At 35.0% G+C, this 21,467-nt stretch overlaps 1 protein-coding gene across 1 annotated transcript in view; it reads left to right on the top strand.

Annotated features, from left to right (window-relative positions):
• SLC9A9 (solute carrier family 9 member A9) overlaps positions 1 to 21,467 on the top strand; it is a 575,498-nt gene that overhangs the window by 172,636 nt on the left and 381,395 nt on the right. The window contains exon 5 of the mRNA XM_030330596.1: positions 3,161 to 3,276. Within this exon, the coding sequence (XP_030186456.1) occupies positions 3,161 to 3,276 (116 nt within the window). The remainder of the gene's footprint in view (positions 1 to 3,160; positions 3,277 to 21,467) is intronic.

The raw sequence follows: 21,467 nt of genomic DNA, 5'->3' as shown, positions 1-21,467 counted from the left end.
ACTCACTAATGTATGTTGCTATTTTCTTTTAATTTTTTTTAACGTTTATTTATTTTTGAGACAGAGAGAGACAGAGCGTGAATGGGGGAGGGTCAGAGAGATAGGGAGACACAGAATCTGAAACAGGCTCCAGGCTCTGAGCTGTCAGCACAGAGCCCGACGCGGGGCTCAAACTCACGGACCGAGAGATCATGACCTGAGCCGAAGTCGGACACCTAACCGACTGAGCCACCCAGGCGCCCCTGTTGCTATTTATTTTTATTATTACTATTTTTTAAAAGAACTGGAAGAATACAGAAAAGCAAAAAGAAAAGTAGTCACATTTAATTCCATTATATAACTACTATTAACATTCTAGTCTATATAATTCTGGTCTTTTTTTGTTTATATGTATGCCTAAGTATGTTCAATTTTTATAAAATTAGAAATTATTTATTACCACTTTATAGTTTACTTTATCAATTTGCTTTTCTATGTCAATATTTAGTCTTGTACAAAGTATTATCATTAGCATGTTAATTCAAATATATGTGTTTTGTAATTTAGTGACTGGACAGTTAGGATGCTTTGAAGTTTTTACTCTTACAAATGACAGAAATCTGAAATAATCTGAATATACACCTTTGGTATATATTTGATTAATTTGGGCATAAATCTGTAGGAAACAATTTAATAAGCTATAGAATATAAAAAAGTAATACTTTAGTTAAGACTTTTATTCATTTCAATCAATAGTATATGAGGTTTCTAGTTTCTATGTAATATTGCCAAGTCTGTGTAGCATATATTTTTTATTTTACCTAATCTAATGGCTTCTATGCAATATGAGACAAGTTATTTTAATTCTAAACCTAGATTTCCAACCTGTAAAATTAACTAATGGGCACAGGATTTAGAAATATAGTCACAGGTCATGAAGTTTACAGTATTCTAGAGCCTTTTGATGCTCAATATTTGAAGTATAGCTCCAATGAGAAAGGGTGGTGAAGTTGGGTGAACACCAGAACAGGTTGAAGGGATGACTATTGAAGAGCATTCCCATGAATGTTGTAACTGTCCAGAATGTCCCAGGTTGATCACACTTGTAGATTCCAATTCAGAGAGTGATACAATTAACAAATATAATTTGAATTTATTATTATTTTTTTATTACTGTCTATCCTGCTAAAATGTATGCTTCATAAGGGCAGGGATATTTGTTTCATTCACTGATGTATCTTAAGCACCTAGCATGAAGCCTGACACATAGTGGGGGTTAAATAATAAATGTCTATTAAACAAACAAACTGAATGAAGCTACCCTATATGTTAAGAGACTGCATGCCCTAGTAACTGGCAGAATACCCTTCCCAGCATAAGTGTGAGTAAGCTGCCATGATTGAGACCTCTTGGATTTGCTTCTTCCCAGCAACCATTGCTATGTCCCATGACATAGCCTGTCTCAGATATGTTAATGCCTTCAGCCTTCCCTACTGCAGTCCACACTCTTCACAGTAATATTGGCCCTCTCTGTTCAAACCCATTATGAGTTGTCTTACTAGTTCAACTTATTTTCAAGTTCTTAGGGATATTCCATTGTTGTGCCTTCATACAACCTAGAACAACCACCTAATAGGGTAATTGTGAATATATTATATGGGATAATATATAAAGTAAAATACATATCTGTTCATTTAACCAATATTATTATAGACTCAGGAGCCAATTCCACACAGTTCGCTTCTAGGTTGCAAAACTTAATTCCTGTGTCACTTTGAGCAAGTTACCTGATGATACTGTGTTCAGTCTTCTTATCTGTAAAATGCAAATAGTACGTACATTCCTTATAGGACTAATGTGTGGATTAAATTAGTTAAAGCATGTGAAAAAATAGAAATAGTAAGTAAATATTATATATTTTGATAAATATTATTGGCAATAATAATAACCTCATTGGGAATTTGCTCTGTGCCAGAAACCAAATGTATATTGTCTCAGGTAATTCTTAAAACAATTCTATGGGCCAACTATTATTGTTACCACAAATTCATTAGTAAGGATATTAAGGCTCAGAAAGTTTTATTAATGTCCTAAAACCATACAGCTAGTGAGTGGTTGAACCTGGATCAAATGCAGATGTGTCTGAAATATTTTCTAATGAAGAATTTTTTTCTTAAAATATTTTGAAACATCTGCATTCTCATTAACATTATAATTTCTGATATCTGATTTCTAGGCTTTTTAGCCATGCTCACAACCTTAGAACATTTTTCAAGAAATTAACTTTCAATGCATGTGAATATTTAAACATCCATCTGTTAGTGTAAGGGTATATAGTTTCTAAGGACTGTCAGAGTCACTTACTGTGATTTTACTGTGGCCCAGTTCACCAATCTCTGTATTTCCTCTAGTATGATGTTGGAAAAAAATCAGTCAGTTAAGTAATTAAATACAATTTAAAAATTATGGGGTGGCAAATGATGACCAATATAGACAATCTCTGTTCCATGGTATGGGTTTGGTAAACTTATAAACCTTTTATAATCTCATGAAAAGAATGGCTATCCTTGGAAGATCAAAACATAAACCTTTCAGGATTCATTTTTCAGCAGTGTATTGAAGTTACAAGAGCTCTAACCTAACAGTGATTTTCTACCCAGTGTGGAAGTGTCCTGACACTAGCACTAGTAGAGACCCATATATTATAGAGTAACTGGCTGGACTGAGTGTGCTGTGTGTGACCAATATTCTTCTCATTCCAGTGACAGACTTGAAATTTGAACACTTTTCAGACACCCCTACCACATAAAACAATGAAAACTGAAAAGCAATCCATGTACAGATGTTAATCCAGCTGCTGTATTTGTGGGCATAATTTGCTATGACATATTTGACAGATTATTTTTTATATTCTTGAGATTTATTTATTTTCATTGAAATATACTAGAAAATATTGTTACCTTTTGCCAGGTGAATGAGTGGGGATATTTGGTGAAAGTGTCTTTCATAGTCAAGAAATCTCAGCAATGTACTGAGAGCTAGCATGACCATGATTTGGCAGAATGGTAGTGATTTGTGAATGATGTTTATTCAGGAAGCACATTAGAAGGTTAGCAATGATAGCGTGGGTTTGCACAGGATTCAGCTTGATGTTTGAAGATCTTATTTTTCTCTTCAACAGGTTAATTATGTATGGCTTTGTGAAAGCTATGGTATATGCTGGCCAGTTGAAAAATGGAGACTTCCATTTCACCGACTGTTTGTTTTTTGGTTCACTGATGTCTGCTACAGATCCAGGTAATTGCTCAAATCGTATGTTGTGTGTGTGTGTGTGTGTGTGTGTGTGTTTTCTTTTTATGAATCAAACATTTATATTAAATGTTTCTCTAAAGTCCTTCACCCAAGTCTACATCATAATAATTCCTATTCCTTTTCAATTGTAGTTGACATATCTGTAAGTCATTAAAAAAAAAAAAGAAAAAGAAAGAAAAGAAACAGGCGAATATTCTAATACCTTTCAAAAAATGGATCTGAAAGCAATTTCAGTAGTAGGAATTTCAGAATTTAAAATTCATTATAGCTTATTTTTCTAGGATATATAGCCATTTTGAGCTATAGGAGTTATTTTTTTCTCCAACTTGTCTTCTTTCAAAAATGACCTATTGAATTTAAAAGTAAAAAATATTTTCAAAAAAATTGTTTACTATGGAACTTTTCAAACATATTAAGAGTAGGGAGAATAATAAAAACAACTGTCATATACCCTTCAGCAGTTACCAAATATGGTCAATATTTTTGTCTACACCCCCCCTACACTCCCTCTCATAATGACTGGATTATGTTAAAGCAAACCTCAGATATTGTATCATTTATTTGTAAATATTTGTAATGGTATTGTCATTATGAAACCTAAAAATATTTATAATTATTTTTTTAAATATTATTTTAATGTTTATTTATTTTTGACAGAGAGAGAGAGAGAGAGAGAGAGAGAGAGAGAGAGAGAGAGAGAGACAAAGCATGAGTGGGGGAGGGGCAGAGAGAGAGGGAGACACAGAATCTGAAGCAGGCTCCAGGCTCTGAGCTGTCAGCACAGAGCCTGAAGCAGGGCTCGAACTCACAGACCGTGAGGTCATGACCTGAGCCAAAGTCAGACACTCAACCGACTGAGGCACACAGGTGCCCCTATAATTATTTTTTAATTTTATCAAAGATCTAGTCTCTCTTCAAATATCCCCAATTGCTTTTTTGTAATTATCATTATTAGTTTGTGTAATAGTTTATACAAATTAGGGCCAAATAAGGGCTACATGTTACAAGTGATTAGCGTTGAGTATCGAGTCTCTTTTAATTTGTATGTTCTTCTTCCATCTTTTATTTTCATCAGTTATTTGTTGGGGGGAAAATAGGCAATTTGTCTTGTGGTTGGATTGAATATGGCTCCTTAAAATATACCTCTATAGCACATATTTCTTGTAAATCTGATGGTTAAATCTAGAGGCTTAATGAGATTCACGTTCATCTTTTTTGGCAAGATTACTTTGTAGGTGGTGTTGCGAGTTTCTATAGCAAAATATCACGTAGTGATAGTGACTCAGCTGTCAACTTGACTCATCACACTGTTGTACAGCTATTCCAACAGAACCCACCAGAGCATACCTGTAGCTAAAAAGATGTGTTTATTACATGTTATAATGAGAGAAAATTCACACCAGAGGAAACATGGGACCTCTCAGTGGGTATTAGAAAAGACTTGTTATAGGCTCAGGCATAATATGTTTGGTGATTTGAGGGAGGGCTTAAGGAATTGGAGCTTTGCTCTGGATAAGATGCTGTCAGGAAGCAAGAGGGCATTTTAATAAGTCTTATCTAAAATCAGGAAAGACTGGATTGAGCCTAAAGTTAAAATTGGTAAAGAAGTAGTGGTCACTTAGAATAACTAAGATAGGAAGATGTTTGGTCAGTTTTTTAGTTTGGACAGTGTTCATTATTTCTGTTGAGACATGATTATAAATTATTGTTTTGTTGTCGTTGGATTGTTTTGTTTTATTTATTCATTTACTTTTGTTTTGGGGTTTTGTTTTAGAGAGAGAATGCACATATATGAGGGGGGAGAGGAGCAGAGGGAGAGAGAGAGAGAATCTTAAGCTCAGCATGGAGCCCACCACAGGCTTGATCTAACGACCCTGGGATCATGGTCTGACCCAAAATCAAGAGTTGGATGCTCAACCAACTGAGCCACCCAGGTGGCTCTGTTCTGCAATATTTCTGTTTTTGTCTTGATTCATTGTGGTCACAGAGTGACCTTGTCTGATGTTGTTCTGTGAAATTCTTTACGTTCCGCAGGAGAACACCAAAGCCCCGATAATAATAGTAGGCCAGCTCCTGAATGTCAGGGACTGTTTTGTCTTTTTTGAGAATAGCCATCTGACCAGTGGTATTGGCACCATGTGTTTGCTTATTACAAATGCAGAACCTCAGGCTCAACCTCAGATCTACTGAATTGGATTCTAGGATTCAACAGTATCCTAAAGTGATTCATATGCACATTAAGATTTGAGAAGCATTACCTTTTAGCATTCCCCATTTTGGCTAATGCCTTTAGCATCCATTGATGGTTACTGCTTAATTAGTCCAATATTAATTAGGGGTTACAAACTGGTGGTATGCTAATTGTATCCTACCTTTTGTATTTATTAGCTGGTACTCTCTTATAAATAAGCAGCTTTCCAGATCAACTATGTAGTACCCCATGATATCATTTGAACAAGGAAGCAGGATAAATGATTTGTTCTTTTCCTTTATTTACTAATTTTCAAAATAATAACTTGTTTCCTTAGCATCCTCCACATATGACGACAGAGATTTTTCTTTTTTAAAGTATTATATCAACACATGGATTTTAATATGGTTGATGTGTTTTAATCTATTGCTGTCATTCTCTTTGATGTTCAGAATACTCCTACTTGACAACTGGTTGCTTCTTCAGGTTTCTCCTATATCCTTTTGTCATGACCCCAATGGTCTTACATAGGTTTCCTGTCTTTGAGTAGGACTACATGTTCCAACCTTATTTTGTGTGTTTCTTGTACCCTGACTTGGAACCAGCCATTTCCCCAAGAAGCCTTGTTTCTTTATAAGAGAGAAATTTACTGGGGCACCTGTCTGGCTTCGGCTCAGGTCGCAGTCTCACAGTTCATGAGTTTGAGCCCCGCATTGGGCTTTATTCTGACAGCTCAGAGCCTGGAGCCTGCTTTGAATTCTGTGTCTCCGTTTCTCTCTGCCCCTTCCCTGCCCATGCTCTGTCTCTCTCTCTCTCTCTCTCAAAAATAAGTAAACATTTAAAAAAATTTAAAAAAGAAAAGAGGGAAATTTATTTATAGACCAAAATTTTGGGCACTAGGGGGTTTCATTGCTACTGGATTGGTCATTGTTTCTAAATATTTTTATTTGTTTTAAAGGAGAAACAATATCACAAACTTATATTAATATTTTCAGCCCAAATTTAGGATTACAGAAATTTTAATTAACCACCTTAAATTTTTATTTTTATTTTTCTTCTGCCTACTTTTTCTTATTATTACATTAATATAATTTATTTTCTTAAAATAAATATTTTCAAAATTTTAGTATACATTGTTAAAAATATGATTATTGAAAACTGCTTAAGATTTCACTGTGGTTCTTTTTAACTTTTGAGTATCTCACTAGTGATGAACAGTTAAAAATTACTCTTTTAAGAGCCTTGAAATAATTCCTCTGTAGATTGTATATTGTGAATATGCAATACTGTTCATTTGTTTTATTTTAGTTAAAAACTGTTTTATAATTTTGTTATGAAATTAGATTAAATAGCTAGAGAATTCCAAAATGAAAACCATGGGAACAAAGAAGAGACATCTAGTTTCTATCCCTGTCCCCTCTACCTTAATTTTCCAACCATTTTGGTTAGTTTTTCATTTATCCTTCTATTTTTAATCTAAGTAAATACACAAATATACACATACTCTACTATATGCTACTATACACATGGTTCTTCACCTTACTCTTCTTTAACAATGTTTTGGTGAGTCCTCCATTGCAATATGCAAAGATCTCTTTCTCTTTTATAACTGCAGAATACTCCACAGATGATTCAACCCATTGTCTATTTGTGGACATTTAGTTTTTTCTTGTCCTTTGCAATTATGAATGGTGTTGCAACTAATAATATTAAAATAAATACCCTGTCACTTTTTGCTAGTGTTTCTTTGGCATAGGTTTTAGAAACCGGTTAAAAGGTAAATGCATTTGTAATTTTCTTAGATGCCAAATTCCTCTCCATAAAGTTTGCACTATTTTCCATTCACACCAGATACATATGACAGTATGTATTCTTCATCACTTTGTCAATGCAGAATTCTATCACAGTTTTGGTTATTTACTTATAGTAGGTAAAGATTTGTGTCTCCCTCTGGTTTGACTTAGTACTTCTTTTACTATGAGTAAGGTTAAAAATTTGTTCATATGTTTAAGGGACATCTGTATTTTTTTCCTGAAAATGATCTGTTTATAAGATTTTTTTTTCCAGTAGGGTTGTTAGTCTTTATTTTTCAAGTTTTAGAAGCCCTTAATGTATTAGGGATATTAACCTTTGTCTATAATATAAGGTACGAATATTTTTCCAACTTTTTTACCTGCTTTATTTTGTTTATGGTATGAGGTAGGAAAAATAATTTTTTAATGCATGATATTGACTTACTTCCTGGAAGAAGATGAAATAAAAGGAGGTCTCAGATTAGGAACTCTCGGTGTAAATTACAGCACCAGAGCGCCAGAGCAGTGTATAGGGACAGACTGCTCCACCTCCATGGTTGAAGATGACCTAGCCACTAGTCATTGCTGGAAGATTTCATGCTATACTCTCACAGCCCGAAGGAAATGGAGGAGTTCCTTGGTAGCCATGGGAAGCATGAACTCAGGATGAAATATTTTCAACCCATCAGTGATTTCTAGCTATTTAGGGCTGTTCTCTTTTGTCTATATATGGACATTTTGCTTTTAACAGTCAGGTCCCATTTCATGTCATTTTTGCACAAATCTGCATGCTTAAAAGCAGTGCATCCATTGTTCCCTGGTCCCAACACTAAAGGCCAAGTTTGTTGCATTCTGTTGAGTGATTCAGCCAGCTCCAAGCACAATTGTGTTGTGTTAAAGCTTTGCTCCTTCTGTGGCTGGTGATATCCCAGGACACAGGAAAACTGACTGAAATAGAAAAATAAACCAACTTGGTAAGATGGATATTTATCTGCATTGTGTCAAACAGTTGGGCTGACTAAACTTTTTAAAATACAGAATTGGGGGTGCCCAGTCGGTTAAGCGTCCAACTTCAGCTCAGGTCATGATCTCGCGGTTTGTGAGTTTGAGCCCCGCGTCAGACTCTGTGCTGAAAGCTCAGAGCCTGGAGGCAGCTTCGGATTCTGTGTTTCCCTCTCTCTCTGCCCCTCCCCCACTCATGCTCTGTCTCTATCAAAAAATATATTTTTTTAAAAAAACATAAATAAATAAATAAAATACAGAATTGACTCACAGCCATAAAGAGAATCCCGGGAACCAAATCTACTTTCCAAGTCTGGCACAGACCAGCTGTGCAACTTTGGGCACCATTTAGCCTTTCTAGATTTTATGCGTTCTTGGTTGTGGAAGATATTCAATCTCATTTCTCCCAAACCTTTCATTTTACAGATGAAGAAACTGACTTTCCATCTGTAAAATGAAAAGTTTCGACTAGAATTCTTTGCAGCTTTAACATTCCCTGTTTCTTATTTCTGTAAGATTGGTTTTCATTTTTATTTTTATTTTTTTTTTTTTTGGTGCAAAAAGGTGATTTTATTTTATTTTATTTTTTTTTATGAAATTTATTGACAAGTTGGTTTCCATACAACACCCAGTGCTCATCCCAAAAGGTGCCCTCCTCAATACCCATCACCCACCCTCCCCTCCCTCCCACCCCCCATCAACCCTCAGTTTGTTCTCAGTTTTTAACAGTCTCTTATGCTTTTAACTTTCTTTAAAACAAAAGCTTGTTTAAAAATGAAAACCAGCATAAGAGACTGGTTTTCATTTTTAAACAAGCTTTTGTTTTAAAGAAAGTTAAAAGTCAACCCAAAGTCCCCCCACCTAGACATTCTTGGACTCAAACCCTGATTCAGCAAATGTTAGAGATCTTACATAGTAGAGATCCACATGTGAAAAGGAATACTTAAGCTTTCTTCTTTTACTGGGAACTAATTGTTATATTAAAACACACTGAACCTACTCTGCTAAATTGGTGCAATTTAAGATCTTCAACAACCTTAAAACACCTAGTTAATCTTACCTTACAATTATTCATTTATTGCCTAAATTATTGTGACTCCCTAATTTATGAAAAAGAACCTATGTTCTCCAGGTTTGGCTCTTCTTGGCCTTCTTTAAATTAATTCTTTTCCATTTAGCCTTAGTTATATCTTAGGCAGGTGTTATTAACTATTCATATTTTTCTTTATAGATACACATTTAGACTTAAATCTAATTCTTCCTGAATGTTTCTGACTCTCCTTGGCCAATTTTCAGTTTACCTCCAGTTAAGACAATTTGACTATTGTTTGATTTAATTTCCTCTTTTTCTCACTAAGATCCTCCTGATGATGTAAAGGTCAGCAGCAACACTTAACAGAAAGTGGATGATTAAAGACAGAGCCCCCAAAGAGATCATGTATGGTAAATGGCAGGATAGGGGAGGAGAGACATACTTAGAGGACTTGATCAATCAGCCAGCTTATCTTCAGGTGTGTTTAGATAAGGAAAAGTAGGGAGATGGAAGAGAGGAAAGATAAATGACAACAACTGGAAAGACAATATGACAACAACTGGAAATAGATGCTTTAGTTAATATCCCTCAATTTACAAATGTCCAAAGCCCATAAGGGAACTCTCTGACCTCATACTATCCTCCTGTCTCATTCATCATTGACTTGGGTCCCAGTTTAGTAAATTTGACTATTTAGTATAGTGGATTTTTATTAATAAGTATGAAATGTCCCTTTACATGGAGTGAGTGACATAGAGAGGTCTTTAAGGTGCATAAAGACACTTGGGAGTCCCAGTGTACCCATGTGCTGTTCCTGAACACATCAGTATTGTTACTGCCTCAGCACATTTGCATTTGTTGTTTCTCCCTCCTTGCCTTCTTCTGGTCTTTGCTCAAATATCACCTCAATGAGACCTTCCCTAATCATCCTATCAAAAATTGAACCCCATCTCCCCTGCCACATAGTTTCCCACAAATCATGATGCTCATCAACCCCCTTCCTTGCCTTACATTCTTGTATAGCACTAATCACTATTAATCTACTATTTATTTCCTTATGTTTTTGTCCCCTATGAGGAAGGATTTTTTTTTCTGGTTTCCCCCATTTTCCGTTTTAGTATGTAGTTTTTAATTTATACTTATTAAATTAATGAATGAATAGCTAAACTTCCACCTGAGTGGCAGTATTGGTTTCTGTCCTCCAAAAAGGATATATTCAACTAACACAAAAATATGTGTCTTTATTCTTGTCCAGTATTACAGCCAATATTTCTTTCTCCCTGTTCACCAGTTGGTCAGTAGCTTAAAATTTTCCAGAAAGCACCAGGCCATAGATTGTAGACTTGCAGAAGCACTTATAGTAGTGTAGGTCCTTGTTGTTGTTGTTGTTATTGTTACTGTTTAGGTTGGAAGATGTCCACAGTAGGAGCTTCCTTTAGGAAAAGGAAAAATTCAGCACATTACATTAAGTATTAATCACTCAGAAGATGCCAGAAACTCATCCTGGTATTTACAGGACTGACATTTCTTTCAAGGTCTGCAGGAAGCCACTCATTCAAGTGCATTTGGGCTGTGCATTTTCTCACTTCATCAATTTCTCTGTTTCCTATTTGGAATAAAATGTCTTCATTTTATATAATGCAGCTGCATTGAGACTCAAATACAGCTGTACTATTTTGAACTTCAGAAGTATTAGTCCAGTATTTAAAACTAGAAAATAATTCTTACTCATACACTTGTCCTGTTTTTTTCCAAGAAAATTATTTCGGGTTGTCCTGATTTACGTAACTTCAGATAGGGCTTACTCAAGAATTGCTCTGTCCATTATAAGGGCTACAAGCCACATATTGCTACCTTAAATGTGGCTAGACCAAATTGATGGGCTCTAAGTGTAAAATACACCCTAGATTCAAAGACATATGAAAAAAAGCACAATCTCCCATTGATAACTTTTATATTGATTACATTTTGAAATTACAAGATTCATTTACTATTTAGTTAAATAAAAATGTACTATCAAAATTAATTTTATCCATTTCTATTTTTTTAATGTGGTTACTAGAAAATTTTAAATTACATATGTGGTTTATGTTATGTTTTTGTGGGGCAGCACTATTTTAGAGCAATACAGATATGGAAGTGGTGAAACCAAAAAGTATAATCCTTTTTTCCAGCTTTATGGGGATATTTTTGACATATAACATATGTACATTTAAGGTGTACAATGTGATCATTTGATAATCATATATATCGCAAAATGATTACCACAATAAAGTTAGTCAACATCTCTATCCCCACATATAATTCCCTTTCTGTGTGTGTGTGTGTGTGTGTGTGTGTGTGTGTGTGTGTGCATGTAGGTGGGTGTGTGGTGGTGGTAACATTCATGTTCTACTCTTTTAACAACTTTCAAGTATACATTATAGTTTTGTTAACTGTATTAATATTCTGTATTGTGGAGCTCTAAACTTATTCATCTTATAGTTGGAAGTTGATATTCTTTAACCAACATCTCCCCATTGCCCCCACTCTGAGCCCCTGGCCACCAACATTCTAGTCTCTATTACAATGAGTTCAGCATTTTATGACTCCACACAAAAATATGATCCTTAATAAAAATACCACAGAAATATTTTAAATCAAGTAGAAGAATTAAGTGTAGATACAGTGCACTGCACAGATTATGGCATTTTGGTGAAATACAGGCACTTTATTCCTATGATTTTGAACTAATATGTCTGAATTTTTTTTTTCTAAAGTCTCTTTTTCCAGTCTTATTTTTATGCTTCAATACATAAGAACCTGTAAACTAGTTTCATCCGTACTTCAGAAAAAAAGCAAAGAGAAACAAGAGTGAGAAGCTCTGTATGATTTTCATATCATGTATGTGCCATTCAGAACTATAAATACTGCAACCTCTGGCTTGAGAGAAACAGATTAAATAGATTCCTGTCAAATGTCTCAACTTGTTTTTTTTTTCCTTAGTAGAAACATAAATCACATATTCCTAAAGTCCGACATTCTGAGTTGTTTTTTTAATGTCCGTTATTGTTTTGTTTTATGTAGATTATTACAGTTCCAAGAAACTTGACATTTATATTATGTTACCCCTGTTTCAAAGTATGTTGACACATTTGATGGCCCTAAATTGGGAAGACTGGATATGAGAAATAAATATTTACCTCAAAGGAGTAAATAGAAACTACCTGTGTAGCTTTGTGGGAAAATACAGTTTATAATTCTTTTCATTAAGTTTAGAATTTAAAAATCTAGTTAATATAAATTATTAGTTTAATTCACCAATTAAGCAAGTCAAAGTACATATAGTACTTAATAAGATCCATTTTTTTGTCTTTATCATCATCAGCATTAAATAACATTTAATGACCAGATCTTTAAGAAAGCATTTACAGATCTCAAAATACAAGAATCCTGTTGAGGTTTGCACAGGGCATAGTAAATATTTACTGAATAAATAGAACAGTCATTGACTATTGATTAAGAATATTGTCCATGGAGTGGGATAGGCCTGTGTTTAAATTCATATTCTGTCGGACCTATTTGAGCCTCAGTTTCTCCATATATAAAATGAAGATAGACTTATTTTAAATGTTATTTGTGAGGATTAAATGAGATATTTATTATTATTTTTTTTATTTTTATTATATTGTTATTTTTATGATATACTAAAATGAGGATGGTATTTTTCCATCAGCAAGTACGACATGCACATTTTTGCCTATTTTCCTGGAAATAGTAATGGATTTCCATGAATCTACCTAGTTGGTTAGTAGAATGCTCCCTTGACCAACTAAATTCATTTGTGACTTGCTTGGTTAAAGTTAGGAGCATAATATGTGTAATGTAGTAATTTTACTTTTATAAAACACAAATATACTTTATATTTAACTTCATAGGCAGGAGATAGGAATATGTGAAAGCAAATATCAGGTTTTGTCATTTTATCCACATGTATTTTGATATACATCTCTACAGTTATGGACATTGTTCTTATGTAACCATGAAGCCATTATCAAACCTACAAAATTTTCCTTAGTCCTTTGGTATCATCTAATACCTAGTCCACATTCAAATTTCTCTAATTTTCTTTTTATTAAAGTATAGTTGACACACAATGTTACATTCATTTTAGATGTACGACATAGTGATTCAACAATTCTATACATTATGCTATGCTAACTACCATCTGTTACCATTCAATGCTATTACAGTGCTATTGACTATTCCTATGGTGTACCTTTCATCTCCATGACTTATTCATTCCACATGGAATCCTGTACTGCCCCTTTTCCTTCACCCATTTTGCCCATCACTTCACCATCTCACCTCTAGCAACCACCGGTTTTTCCTCTGTATTTGTGGGTCTGTTTCTGCATTTTTTTTGTTCATTTGTCTTGTTTTTGAGATTGCACATATAAGTGAAATCATATGGTTTTTGTGTTTCTCTGTCTGACTTGCTTCACTTATCATAATACCTCTCGGTCCATCCATGTTTTCACAAATGGCAGGATTTCATTCTTTTTTATGGCTGAATAATATTCCAGTGTGTGTGTGTGTGTGTGTGTGTGTGTGTGTGTGTGTGACTTTTCCAAATTGTCTCATAATTTTTTAACTTATTTTTAATGTTTGTTTATTTTTGAGAGAGAGAGAGTGTGTGAGTGGGGAAGAATCAGAAAGACAGGGAGACACAGAATCTGAAGCAGGCTCCAGGCTCTGAGCCATTAGCACAGAGCCCAATGCAGGGCTCCAACCCATGAACCATAAAATCATGACCTGAGCCAAAGTTGGACACTTAACTGACTGAGCCACCCAGGTGCCCCTATAAAATTTTTATAGCCATCTTATTTAGCCATGGATCCAATTTTCTACACATTGCTTCAGATGACATAAGGAGTGATTTTAAATAATAAAATGGTAGGATATTTTTGCAGAAAGAGACTTTAGGAATTAATCTAACACCCTTATTTTACAAAAGAGTAAACTAAGGTTTAGAGATGAATCATTTGGTCCTAATGTAAACATTATGGTCACTAAAAAATTCATGAAGGTTAACAGTAGCTTCCAGGGAAGGGGTGACCTTAACTTGGTTTCTTTGCCTTTTATTACCCTCTCCAATCTACCTGATTTTGCTAAAAACATAGAGTCCAATTATCTGATTTTGCTAAAGTCAGATGAGTTGTAGGAATATGTGGATTTTGGTAATGGAAAAGGGTGACCTGCTTGACTGAACTTGGTGTCTCTGTTAAGGGGATGGCTTCCTCCAAGTGCCTGAAGCATTTCTATACAACTGGTCTACTTGATGGTACTTACAGGACTGCTATCCTGGAAGATAGTCCAACAAACAGTCTTAACATAATACTCAATTAGCCAACAGAGAAAAATAAAAATGCAACATGACTTTTCAGCAGCTTGAGAGAGGAAGATCAGTCAGAACAAACAGAACATACACACATGGAATAAATTCCTGAAGTTGTCAGAAGACAATTTGAACAAACACCTGGTAATAAATCTTAGGATGGTCAAGGGCAGATAAAATTCATGATTTTCCAAGTAAAGAACTGAATAGATAAATTAAAGACAATGGAGCAATCTGCCCTCCACAGCAGATAATCATATGGCCCAAAATGTCAGTAGTGCCAAGATTGAGAAACCTGCATTACCCAATTGTTCACGTTAGGGTTAATTAAGACCTTTAGGGAGAAATTATAACGGTAATCCACCAGCCCCAGGATTTGTAGGGAAAGAGAATGCCACAGTTTCATCAACTTCTTACCCCAGGAGATCTTTTGTAATGCCCTGTTATTACCACCCCCCCCCATGAACACCTGTCTTAGTGTCTAGCCAATTATGTGTGCCTTGTGTGGTAAGGAGCTGAGCAATAATTACTTCATGGAAATGCAAGTTGAGCCTAAAGGGTGGATCTTAAACTTTTTTTTTTTTTTAATTTGTCTTTTCACTGCTGTGAATAGCTGCCCTTTGAAAGTTGCACCTTTCCACTTCCCTCACCTTCCTTCTACTAGCCAGCAATCCAAAACAGCCTTACTTCTCCCTGGCAATTTCCAGGTTTTTTTGGTATTATTATTGTGATTTGTTAATCTCAATTCCATTTTTCTCTGTGTACTTTCTCTATCTTTGATTTTGGGGAGGAAGCCAGTAGCCTGTGTTAGCTCGATGTCTTGGTAATGAGAAGAATGATGTAATAAAAATGCCACTTGTCTCTAAATTAAATAAAAATTCAATGCCACACTCATGAAAATATAACACTTTAAAAATATGAACTGAATAAAATTATATTAATATTTATGAATTAAAATAAGAGCATTAACGGAACTGCCTAACCAGATATAAGAATCTACTACAAAACTATTATAATCAGATCAATATGGTATTGGCCTAGGATTACACAGACCAGTGGAAAAGAATAGAGGATCCAGAAACACATCTCAGTATAAATGAGAATTTGACAAACATATTCAGCTAACAGGTATTTCAATCCAGTGGGAAAGAATGATTTATTTAACAAATGGTACCTGCACAATTTACTGGCTAGCCATTTAGAAGATAATAAAATTGGGATTATCTAACCATTTATAAAAATATGCTTGGAAGAATTAAAATGTAAATGACAAAATGAAGTAAAAGAACTGTAACAAAATATGTATATCTTTATTTGCCAATTATAAATAGGAAAATTCTTCTTAACAAAGAATGGAAACCCAGTATCTATAAATAAAGAATAGACGTATTTGACTATATAAAAACATATTTAAATAACAAAAGATACCATTAAAAAGTCAACAAATAGACAACATTTTGGGGGGAAAGCATTTAAATGTAGAGGACAGATATTACTATTTCCCTAAAGTGTAAAGAAATACGCTTTAAAATGACAATTTAGCAATAAATAACAGAAAAATGGACAAAGACTATGAAGAAGTGATTCATAGAAGAGCAAATTCACTTGGGGTTCAAATATGGAAAGTTGTGTACTCACCAGAAGTCATAGAAATGTAAAATAAAGTAACAGCATATCATTTTACCTGTAGCAGTTTGGCAACAATTGTAATGCCAAATAACAGTCATTGCTGACAGGGAGGCAGCAAAAAGTAGACTGCTATATACTGCTAGTGAAAGTTTAAATCATTAACAGACCTTTGGGAAGCAATTTGGCAAAAAGTATTAGAATTGAAAGTATATAGTTCCTTCTGGTCTAGTAATCTGACTTCTGGGAGTCTGTCCCACAGAAGTAAAAATACTGGGTTCCTAAGGATATATGGACAAAAGATGTTTATTGCAACATCTTTTTTAAGTGGAGAAAAAAAAACAATAAGGAGCAAAGTGAATCCTATCAACAAGGGAAATTATTGGAAGGTCGTAGAACATCTACACCATATCATGTAACCATTAAAGAGGTTAAATTAGTGGTCTTCCAGCTGACTTGAGAGTTTTCCAGGAGGCATTATTGACTATGTAAAGCAAGATGTAGAAAAGTGTACATAAAAAATGATCCCAATATTTAATACATATATACAAACGTATACGTATGTATAAAGCAAGGCTTTGTTTCTCCCACTGCTTCTTTATTTTTAATTTTTTAATTTTTAAAAATTTTTAAAAATTTCCCAGTAAAACTAACATACACTGATATATTAGTTTCAGGTGTACGATATAGTGATTCATCAATTCCATACATTTCTTAAGGCTCATCACAGTAAGTATACACTTAATCCCCTCCACTTATTTCACCCATCTCTCTATCCACCTCCCCTGTGGTAACCATCAGTTTTTCTCTATAGTTAAGAATCTGGTGGTTTTTTGTTTGTTTGTTTGTTTGTTTGTTTGTTGTTTGGTTTTGGTTTGTCTCATTTTTCTTTTTGTTTCTTAAATTCCACATGAGTGAAATCATATGATATTTCTCTTTCTCTGACTGATGTATTTTATTCAGCATTATTGCCTGTAGATCCATCCATGTTGTTGCAAATGGCAAAAATCTCATTATTTTTTACGGCTAAGTAATATTCCACTGTGTATCTACCCATTCATCTATTGATGGACCCTTGGGTTCTTCATTCATCTATCAATGGACACTTGGATTGTTTCTGTAATTTGGCTATTGTAAGTAATGCTGCAACAAGCATAGGGGTGAATATATCTTCAAGTCGGTGTTTTTGTATTCTTTGGGTAAATACCCAATAGTGGAGTTACTGGATCATTTAATTTTTTGAGGAACTTCCATACTGTTTTCCACAGTGGATGTACCAATTTGCCTTCCTACCCACAGTGCACAAGGGTTCATTTTTCTCCACATCCTCACCAACACTTGTTTCTTGTGTTTTTGATTCAGCCATTCTGGCAGATATAAGGTGATATCTCATTGCGGTTTTGATTTGCATTTCCCTGATGATGAATGATACTGAGCATCTTTTCCTGTGTTTATTGGTCATCTGTATGTGTTCTTTGGGAAATGTCTGTTCATGTCTTCTGCACATTTTTAATAGAGTTATTGGTGGTCTTTGTGTTGAGTTGTGTAAGTTCTTTAAATATTTGGGATGCCAGCCCCTTATTGGATATGTCATTTGCAAGTATCTTCTCCCATTCAGTAGATTGTCTTTTTGTTTTATTGATTTTTTTTCCTTTGTTGTGAAGAAGCTTTTTATTTTGATGTAGTCCCAATACTTTAATTTTGCTTTTGTTGCCCTTGCCCAAGGAGATATGTCTAGAAAAATGTTTCTATGGATGATGTCAGAGAAATTGCTGCCTGTGTTTTCTTCTAGGAGTTTTATGGTTTCAGGTCTCATGTTTAGGTCCTTAATCCTAAAAGAAATCCTTTACTTTTGTGTATCATGTAAGAAGGTGGTCCCATTTCCTTGTTTTGCATGTTGCTGTGCAGTTTTCCCAGCACTGTTTGTTGAAGAGACTGTATTTTCCCCATTGCATATCCCCATCTCCTTTGTCATAGATTAATTGATCATATAATCATGGGTTTATTTCTGGGCTCTATTCTATTCCAGTGTCTCCCACGCTCCTTTAAAAGTATTCAGTGAGGTTAAATTTTTTTTCCACCCGCTGGATAAAAACCTATTTAAGTTGCAATTGGAGTCTCAATTCAGCAGTGAACATGTCCAATCCTGTGTAATATCCCAAGTTTTCAACTTAATTTAAGACTTCACGCTATCTGCCCTAGCCTGTTGAAGGTAGGTTGCCTACCTTTTGGAGAACAGGTGTGGCTGGGTTCTTTATTCTTTCCCATATGTCACATCTACCCTTTACTGGATGCAGTTTCTACAAGGTAGAGCCACAGATGTGGTAACGAAATGTTTTATTTGATTGATAATTAGCTACCATCAGAGCAACTGGATAGCCATAGCCCATTAGATTTCTTATTTGAGAATCATAGAGCGTTTCTCCGTGTCCCCAAACTCTAGTCACATCGTAAGCTGTCTGATGGCCTCGCCAAAGTCCCTTCCCCTAGGCTTGAGATGAGGGTCAAACACCCCTGTGTGATATTCACAGCTCACATGCAGGAAAACAACTCTCTTCACAAATCTTCACCTCTAGGTTAGAGTCTAGAGGGAGAGATTTTCTCATTTTTTTGGATATATATTTTAAAATTGTGCATCTGACTGCAGGACATGTTATTTTTTTCTTTGTTCCTTAAACTTCTGATTTAACATCTGTTACAAATGTGTGTATGTGATTATTACAAAGATAATTTTAATATAAAGATATTTGGTGGACATATATTAGAGTATAAATAGGGTTATTTAGGAGGAGGAAAGATACACGTTTAGGCAAGGAAGAGATGGGAAAAGGGGAGACGTGTTAAAAAGAAAAAAAGATAATTAAAACAAAGTAAACAAATAAACAGCATATGTACAATGTGATCACATTTATGCATTTATGTTGAAGCAGATCTATGTATGTAAAAAAGAACTCTTCAAAATTTCATAGAAGTGAGAAAATTAACCAATCATTTTTTATATCATGTTAGTAAATTACTGTGAAATGTGATGAGGAGATCTTAAGGGAAAATCTTCCAACTCAATATGGTATTACTGCACATGCCATGAAGTAAAAAAAAAAAAATTCAGTGACTTTGTGTATTACATGTATGTCACACATCTTGACTTGCTCTGGCAGCTAACGTGTGCTAAGAATCCCAAGTGCTTGATGAAGCCCTGAGTACTGGATGTTGGCTTTCATAAGGAGACTACTGGCTCTTGTTAATTGAATTTATAAAATTCACTCTGGCATTATCCTGTCTGGAACTTAAATTAAATGCATGGATGATAATTCATTTATTGAAATTAGAAGCCAAGAGGAATATAGATACAGAGTCAAAGTCTCTGCTTTGCTAATGTTGAGCCCAACCAGCCTCTACTTGACAAGTGTCATAGCACCATGCTATTTTTATTACTGGGAGTTGGGAGATCTGAGGTCTAGTTTAGTGCCTGCTACTGACTCACAGAGCAAATCAGGTGGCCACTTTACCTTTTTAGGTTTAATTTCCTCATAAATTCCAAGAGGACTTGGATAATTGCTGAGATAATTCTTGCTCTACTTAGTGGTTCTCCAACTCGAGTGTACTTAAAACTCACTTGGAGGGGCGCCTGGGTGGCGCAGTCGGTTAAGCGTCCGACTTCAGCCAGGTCACGATCTCGCCGTCCGTGAGTTTGAGCCCCGCGTCAGGCTCTGGGCTGATGGCTCAGAGCCTGGAGCCTGTTTCTGATTCTGTGTCTCCCTCTCTCTCTGCCCCTCCCCCGTTCATGCTCTGTCTCTCTCTGCCCAAAAAATAAATAAACGTTAAAACTCACTTGGAGAATTTGTTAATATGCAGATTACTGGGCTCTGTCTCCAGATACTCTTATTCAGTAGGTCTGAGGTGGGTTCCAAAACTGCAATTCTAAATGTCCAGTTGTTGCTAATGATGCCAGTCCAGAGACCTAATGAATATAGGAATTGATGAGTGAAATATTTGTATTTCTGAGTAAACTGGTGAGTTATAGAGTGAAGTGGGCTGAGTACTGATCTCTGAGACATCCACCTCTCAGATTAGTGACCTCCCTTCTGAGATGCCACCAGCCAAGCTGTCTCCTGGCAGTGTCCATTACCCAACATTCCCAGTATGTGCTACCTAAAATCACCGGTAGGTGTCGCTGTAATTCTGGTGCAAATTGGTCCCAAGGGGAGGTGTGAGCTAGGGCACTGAGGAATATGGTGCCAGCTCCTTTGTCTGTGGGTTAAAGATCTAAGAGAGCTCCTAGAAAATTATCTGCCTAAAATGATCACAGTTAGGGATGGATCATAAACTTTCAATCCCAAGAGAAACAAACTGCCACTAAAAATAAAATAGACATGTGATGGGGTAGGAGTTACCTAAAAATGAAGTAAAAATAGGGTCTTCTAGTGGCTGAATTATCCTGGATATTGAAAGTGTCTGTTCATTAAGGCAAGATTAGTGTCATGGGTGAATGGAGCACTATGTTTTAGTGCTTTAACTTCTCTGAACCCTCACTTCCCATGCTTAAAATAAATACTATAAAAGCAAAACAAAACAGAAAGTACCTCCAGTTTCTTCACAGAATTACTATAAGATCAAATGAAATGCGTTATGGAAAATTATTTGCAAATTGCTAACTTATTAAATAAATGTTTATTAGTAGTGAGTTCTTCTGAGGCACTTTATTGGCTTTTTAGATAATACTATCATAGCATTCTTATTTGTTTACAATTGAACATAAAATTGCCAGATAACCATTCTTTTCTTAAGTAGCCATGATGAAATAATTATTTTCTTATATTTCATTACTTGTTCACCCACTTTCATAGTCTATCTCCAATATAAAGAGGTTTAAAGAAGAAAAATAATTGAATTATATTTATCTTCATGTGGATTCTCTACTTTTTGTAATATCTGCTATACATTTGGGTACTTAAAATTCCAAGTAGTTTCCCTGTGTTTCCAGATGCTGCTCCTGTGGTCATATAAGGCATTACAAAATGTTGTATAAAGGCTTGTATACTAACTTGCCTACTAGCTAGCCTCTATTTGAATTATATAAATCATAGTTCCTCTGATAAAATAACTGATCATGGGTACTCTAGCTTTTTATTCCCTGCTCTGTCCCCACTCCAT

The sequence above is a fragment of the Lynx canadensis genome, chromosome C2 (genome assembly GCF_007474595.2).
Source record: "Lynx canadensis isolate LIC74 chromosome C2, mLynCan4.pri.v2, whole genome shotgun sequence".
NCBI classification, from domain to species: Eukaryota; Metazoa; Chordata; class Mammalia; order Carnivora; family Felidae; genus Lynx; species Lynx canadensis.
Note: the sequence above shows the minus strand (reverse complement) of the source record. Positions and strands in the feature narration are given on the sequence as shown.